Here is a 7307-nt window from a genome sequence, read left to right as displayed (position 1 = left end):
TTTACTTCATTTTTTTGCTTAGTAATTATTTCGAAAAAAATATTTATTTACTGCAAAAAACAGAATTTAAAAAATCACTTACATGTATATGATAGCAACCGTTAAAGCCAACATTATCCCTGCTATACTAGCTGATATCCATTAATATGTTAATGGATTGACTCCACTAACAAACACTGCCAAGATAATCGCTTAAGTTATGTTGCAAGACAACATTACTCAAAAATCGCTGACATGTATGGAATATAGGTTATATATAGCCACCGTTAAGACCGCCGTTACCCGTTAATGGATTGACTTCATTAACGAACTTAGCCGAGTTAGCTTACATATATGTGAAGTGGGCTATAGATAGCCACCGTTAAAACCGCCGTTATCCGTTAATGGATTGACTTCATTAACGAACTTAGCCGAGTTAGCTTACATATATGTGAAGTGGGCTATAGATAGCCACCGTTAAAACCGCCGTTATCCGTTAATGGATTGACTTCATTAACGAACTTAGCCGAGTTAGCTTACATATATGTGAAGTGGGCTATAGATAGCCACCGTTAAAATTGCCGTTACCCATTAAGTTGTTAACGAAATGCCTCTGTAGACGAACTCAATCGAGGTAATCGCTCTAGCTACCTATTGCATAAACAGAATTTTTTTTTAAAAAAAAATCGCATCCATTCAAGAGCTATCGTGCAGAGTAACGGACGGACGGACGGGCTTACTAACACAATCTTATCTTATAAGTCTCACAGCATGACCCTAATAAATAATGAGAGTCAAGGAAAACCATTCCAGAATAAATATTTTAACAAGAAAATAAACAGCCGTACCCACACGTACTGAACAGATAATTAATCATGAGAAAACATTAATTGACTTTTTAATTCATAACTAACTTACTAACTCACTTTATGCCCTATGGAACCCAAGCGTTCAATGCTACATTAAATAAAGCTTTCCATCGACTCCTGACCTTAGCCAACTAGAACCAGTTTCTACGAGATCCATCTTAATATTGGTCCATCCTATCTGCGTTTAAATCTTCCTAATGATTCTTCTCCCGATTGAGTCTTCAGTCAAAATTTTGAAACCATTACTACTTTCTCCCATTGTTTATACATAAGGTACCCACCTGAATCTCCTAGACTTAATGATCCTAACAATGTTAGATAAACCATATAAATTATACAGCTCCTTTATGAAGTTTCCGCCATTCCCCATTTCCGTTCTTCTTGGGCCCAAATATTCACCTCAGGATTTTAGTTTTATGTTTTTTTTTTTTTTTTTTTTTTTTTTATCCGAGTAAACGACAAATTTTCGCAACCATATAGCAGAACAGGCATAGTTACCGTTTTATACATATTCGTAAGCAATATTTTGTATTTTCTTGTTTTTATCTTTCAAAACCATCGATTTGATAAGATTTTGGATTTGGCATGCCTTACATCAGCGCGGCTATATGCGACTTAGACCTACAGCTTAACTTGGGATCTGAATCACATGAGCTCCCGCCAGGAATCGAATCCGGGTCTCCCACGTCAAAGACACGTACACTAACTGCGTAGCCACGAGGGAACTCCTCAAATCACCGAAATTCGTAACTAAGTGTGTGAATACAATGAGCACAGTTAGAGGTGAAACAAAAGTAATCAGTGATTGAAAATACCAATAGTTAATTACGCAACCTCTTACTTACTTTGATTAATTTCTGATGGATGAAAAGGAAAAAAAATAAAGTGCCCTTAACAGCTGATAAAGGTCAAGAGAAACTTTTGTCTCTTATCGTCCTGGTCATGACTTGCACCACTTGACTCAAAGTATAAAAAGTACCCAGCACCACTGAATGGTATTCACTACGCCACAGCAAAGTAGAACAAAGCAAAGCACAGAATCAAAATGGCACGCTTCGCAATCCTGGTTGGTGCTTTGGCTTTAGTCCAATACGTATCAGGCCATGGCTACATGTCAGAGCCTCCTCAGAGGTCCTCCATGTGGAGATTCGGCTTCAACACTCCGACCAACTGGAATGATGACCAACTGTTCTGTGGCGGTCTCTCAGTAAGTAGATTTACTATTGACTTTTCTCTTCATCTCAAATATTTCTTCATTTGAAGGATACTAGTTGTTTTTTTCCCGAGCCTTCGGTTAGCTATATCATCAAAGAGCGATAGGTCGAGGCAAGTCACGACTCCAAAGAACACATTAAATAACATTTTTGCCCTGTAGCCATGAACAAAATGAGAGTGGTTATGGTAACTAAACCACATACGTAACAAATATATACAATTATATTAATAGATAGCTAAACAATGCGGTTATATAAATATTAATGTTCAAATCTAAATTCTCTTTTGAAATAGGACTAATTAAATTGAAAGGATACAGTTTATATAGGGTGGCCCAAAAGTAGGTATACAGTACCGCACTGATCAGCTCATTGTATTCTATACCATTTCTTATTGTAATCCATGTTTCTTTATTATTTATTCTTAATGTGTTTTTACCTATATCTTAAGCTCGGAAGTGCCAAAAGAACTAAACCTTGGTAAATTGATTGCACAGTTCAACACCTATGTGCGTAACTGTTTATTACCAGAATTTGCGAGACGCACAGACTTAGACTTTGTGGTTTATTAGCATTATTCTGCTTTACTCGCATTTTCATTTTGAGCGTTTCTCATTCACAAATAAACAATTTAGTTTTGGGCGGCCCATGTCTCATTATCATACAATAGATTAGAGGAAATAAATAAATAATTAAAAATATATTGTTGAAAATAAGTCTTCGCAACACAGAATGCTTAATGCAAGAAATACAGCAAGGTTTCGATAATTGGAATTGGATGTGACCAAGTGTATCTCGAACCAGTGGCCGCTTTTGAGTTCGCACATCGGTAAACAGAATACCTTTAGTTTGCACCAATAAAATCTTACTTGTATCAATGTTACTTCCCTCAAGAGCAACCACTACTGTTCTACTCAGAAAAAAAGTCTCGTAACGAAATTTGAGGATTGTTTGAATTAAGAGTTTCCGAACTCTAGCTTAGAAAGTCAGAAATAATGCTGTTGAGAGCAGGCCCGCAACTAGAGGGTTATAGTGGCTTTTCCTATAAACTTTTCGTGGCCCCCAGGCCTCAATATAAATTTCTATTATTAATTCAAAAAATAATTTAGATATTTGTAAGATAATTTTTGGCTACTTGGCCCCGTAACATATTCATGGCCCCTCAAACCTCTGTAGCTGGTTGCGGACCTGGTTGGGAGCCAATTCGTTGACCGCACATGATCATGTTCAACATGCAGCATTGTCACTTTCCGGATGTAGCCAGAGGTCAAAAGTTAGGAAAGAAACTAGCATATGACCAAAAAATAATTATTAAGTTGAATGATATATATATATATATATATATATATATATATATATATATATATTTTTACCAGCATTTGTTAAAGCTGTTTGATAATTTCGTTAAGAATTCTGTTAAGATTATTAGAGCTCATTAAACTAAGTGACTTATTACGTTATAGTGCATAACGACAGATATTGACAATGTTGTAAATGCTTTTACGGCCCGCCAAGTGAACTTTGTGGTGGACAAACACCGTGTACGTGGGTTTTATCGGGGTTCTCCCGTTTCCTCTCACTTTCTTCATTCCACCATTTCATTTATTTTTCATAATCATCGTCTCCTTTAGCTTAACCGGCATAACTGTGGGACGTAAAACTCAGATTTCATTTTTTTTTTTTTTTTTTTTTTTGCTTTTATGGCACCACTAAACTGTTTTTAGATGTTCCATTGATTACAATGGTTGACGGTGAAACTAGTGGTCAGTTCTAGCCTTTTATGCTTTATCAAAGAGGAAATAATTATGATGCAATGTAGGGACCTAAAATAGACGTGTTGTAATCAAGTCAATGGCTCAATTCTATATACATTAGATATAAAAAGATCAAAAACCTTAATTTTAGGTTCAGCAGGAGAGGCTAGGGGCCTAGAGACCGACATAACTTTACGGTCAATTACGCTCTCAAAACTGTAGTCGATTTCGACTGCACTATTTGTAAAAGAGACTCAAAGATAGTTGTATTGGTCCTAACTAGCTGCAGATGCTGTCAGTTTCGAAGCTGGTGCTACTGGTATTACTAGTACTATTGCTACTGGTAGCAGGGATCAATAGCAGTTTGTAGCCGAGAAGCGATTTGACTGGTTAGTTTCAGAAATCTCAGTGCTTTCCTAATTGGAAGTGCAATTAATCCGCAATACTGTACATCAGCATCTTGCGTTAGATTTTGGTAGAGAGAGAAGCTATTCGTCTACGGAGGCATTAAAAATTATTTATCATGTAGGAATATTGATTGAACACTTAGGCACAAAAGTTTGTAGTTTATTTACCAGTTGAGTTAATCTTCCAACTTTGTTTCTTTCATAGGTTCAATGGAACACAAACGGCGGCAAGTGCGGAGAATGTGGAGATCCTTACAACTTGCCTCGCCCTCGTCCCAACGAACAAGGAGGCGAATACGGAAAGGGCATTATTGTCCGTAAATACCAAGCAGGACAACTGATCCCAGTCACCATCACTTTGCACACTTCTCACCAAGGATTCTGGGAATTCCGTCTCTGCCCCACCAATGGTGCACTTGAGACCCAAGAATGCTTAGATCAACATCTTCTGCAACTGGAGGATGGTTCTACCCAATATCACCTTCCAGCTCAAGAAGGTCTTAGCGGTGAATTCAACCTCAACGTTAGGCTTCCAGACAACCTTACATGTGAACAGTGTGTATTGCAATGGCGCTGGAGATCAGGTAAGTGTATAATACATTGTATGTGAGTTATAAGCTTTGAAAGTGGTGAAGAAAGAAAGAAAGAAAGAAAAAAAAAAGAGTTTCAGCACATACCAAAATGCTATAGGATCTAGGTACACTAGTTCCAGTAAAGTGACCCTTCATAGCCAAGTATCCAAGTCGTGGTAGGAACACTTACCTTGAATGCAAATTTAAGTACAGTAAACTATCACTTAACCGCCCATCTTCCAATATATAAAACGTTTACGTTCACCCACTCTCGGTGCTTCCGATATAATAAACTTACATGCAATACTAATAGAATACAGTACTCTACTCCATTCAGTATTGTAGACTCAGTCGTATTTTTTTTTCAGTTTGGTATTTTTCTTCAATCAATACACATACACAGTAAATAAGTTTGGATATCTTAATCTTGTTAGAATACGTCTTTTGAAACATTTTGAATTCAAATTTGACCTGCCCAAGAGAAAAAATCTATAAGAATACGAAGTTACCTTAAAGTTCTGCTTTTCGGAATATGTGAAGTTCGATCTTAGTGTTCCCTTATTTATTATTGTTAATGTAAAGGATATTAAAATTGAATTTAATGGATATGACCAAAATTGATCGGTTGTAGGGTAATTTTATGTCTGTATCTTTTTTTTTAAAAAAAAAAAGCAGAAAGAAAGAAAGACAAGGAAATATAACAAATTCCCATTCTTTAATATATATTTCGTACATTTGAGGTGGTTGTAGATAAAGGGCCATTTTTTCTTTTTCTTTATTTTTTATTTTATTTTATTTATTTTTTGTTTACCAAGCAAGTAGTTTGGGTTCGAGATCGTCAGTGGGAACAGACTCTATTCACTTTAAACTCTGGTCCAAACTCTGGGTTCACCTAGCTTTTATAAAAGATAGTTCATAGAAACCCCCTTCTGTCAATGGAATTTGAAACATGATGCTAATCGGTCACATCTTATATAGCTATGTGCCGAGGTTTTGAGGCTTGTGAAGCCGTACTTTCATATCTCATTTAGATCATGTTGGCCTTTCCGAAATAGGAAGTTGGGAAGGGGTGAAACTTTTCCTTGACAACAAGATGCACGAAATATGATGGTCTCTAATTCTCTAAATAAAAAAAATCCAGAAATCGTATTGATAGTCAGAAGAAATATCCAACAATTTACATTGAAAGGAATCTTGCTGTTTTGTAGCGCTTTTGAATTGCATTATTTAACACAATTTTCTTTCATGTCTTAACAGGAAACAACTGGGGTACCTGTGATGATGGCAGCACTGGAATGGGATGTGGTCCTCAAGAGACATACATCAACTGTGCTGATATCTCCATCTCATAAAAAGTAAAAGGTATGTATATAATTAATGCTTTTACTATACTTAAAATGGTAACTAGTTGAAGTTCATTTTCATGCAAGTCCTTCATTTTGTTTTTCAATGAAAGAGCGCTCATCTCTACTGCGAGGTGTCTCTGGTTAGATCGAAGACCATATGAGTTGGTGGTGGACACTATTATGTCCGTGGGGTTTCTCAGCCCTCTCCCGTTTCCTCCCACATTCACATTCTATTGACTATTATCACTTCCATTAACCATCCGCCTTCTTTAGTTCACAAGGCATAAGAAAGGTATAAATCTGAAAGATTTCATTTCGTTTTCTTGATTCAGAATATGAATTCTCTATATAATTTTCAATTTGTGTTTAGATTTGTAGGTAATTTTTCCAGTTGATTTGGATTATAATAATTACAATAATTTAGTGTACAGTAAAATTCATTGAGATTGATACCTGTTAGGATACAATAAAGGAAAGTAATTTATTCACAATGTAAGGATATTGTAATTCTTATTACATTTCTACAGCTATATAAAGTACATGAAAAATAGTTCAAGTATTCAATTGTATGCTTGTTCTTGAATTATGATCTACTGAAACTCTATTTTGTCATTCTTGTTTCTTTTTTTAGACAACAAATACGTTGTTTGAAGACCTTGCACGTGACCAAAGCAATTAATAGAACATGATGAACTCAACAACTGTTCATAGACAGCCAAGACTCAATTCCGTGCAACTGAACGCAAATTGATATATCATCTTTGTATTTTATGGAAAGAAATAAATTGACCTAATTATGCAAAACAAAATTATTAGTTATTTACTAAAACCATATGACTATTTACTCAAGCATATGCTATGGAATTGTTTGAAACGAAAAAAGACACCTGCATTTTTATGAACTAGGTTCCTTATTCTACCATAATGTAACTTCACAATTTGTAGAATATAATACATATGGATACCTAGAGACTTATTTGTTTACATGTTTGAAGAAAGATACGTCTAGAAAGCAGACGCCAAACTCGACTTATCTAAGATATCTATTGGGAATCATGACAGAAGTAAAGTAAAGCACTGAAAGAAAAAAAAAACCTTTAAAACATTTTATTACTTATTCTAAAATATAATCTTCAAATCACCCTGTTTCTATGAGTAGTTGTAAC

At 35.5% G+C, this 7307-nt stretch overlaps 1 protein-coding gene across 1 annotated transcript; it reads left to right on the top strand.

Annotated features, from left to right (window-relative positions):
* The first annotated feature begins 1837 nt into the window (after positions 1 to 1837).
* Positions 1838 to 6950, top strand: LOC145664168 (uncharacterized). The gene is made up of 4 exons (XM_081730577.1): positions 1838 to 2055; positions 4429 to 4807; positions 6053 to 6157; positions 6773 to 6950. Exons 1-3 carry the CDS (start codon positions 1894 to 1896, stop codon positions 6145 to 6147), a joined length of 636 nt encoding a protein of 211 aa, XP_081586703.1. The 5' UTR covers positions 1838 to 1893; the 3' UTR covers positions 6148 to 6157; positions 6773 to 6950.
* Positions 6951 to 7307: the final 357 nt, after the last annotated feature.

The sequence above is a fragment of the Thermobia domestica genome, chromosome 11, assembly GCF_964235325.1.
Source record: "Thermobia domestica chromosome 11, izTheDome1.hap1.1, whole genome shotgun sequence".
Classification (NCBI taxonomy): Eukaryota; Metazoa; Arthropoda; class Insecta; order Zygentoma; family Lepismatidae; genus Thermobia; species Thermobia domestica.
The sequence above is the reverse complement of the archived record's forward strand: the minus strand, read 5'-3'. Positions and strand labels throughout refer to the sequence as shown.

Bases quoted from the DNA above. Each gene is read 5' to 3' on its own strand.
- LOC145664168 (XM_081730577.1), top strand. From the start codon at position 1,894: ATGGCACGCTTCGCAATCCTGGTTGGTGCTTTGGCTTTAGTCCAATAC. The intron at 2,056-4,428 runs GTAAGTAGATTT...TTTCTTTCATAG, and splicing joins TGTTCTGTGGCGGTCTCTCA to GTTCAATGGAACACAAACGG. The intron at 4,808-6,052 runs GTAAGTGTATAA...ATGTCTTAACAG, and splicing joins GCAATGGCGCTGGAGATCAG to GAAACAACTGGGGTACCTGT.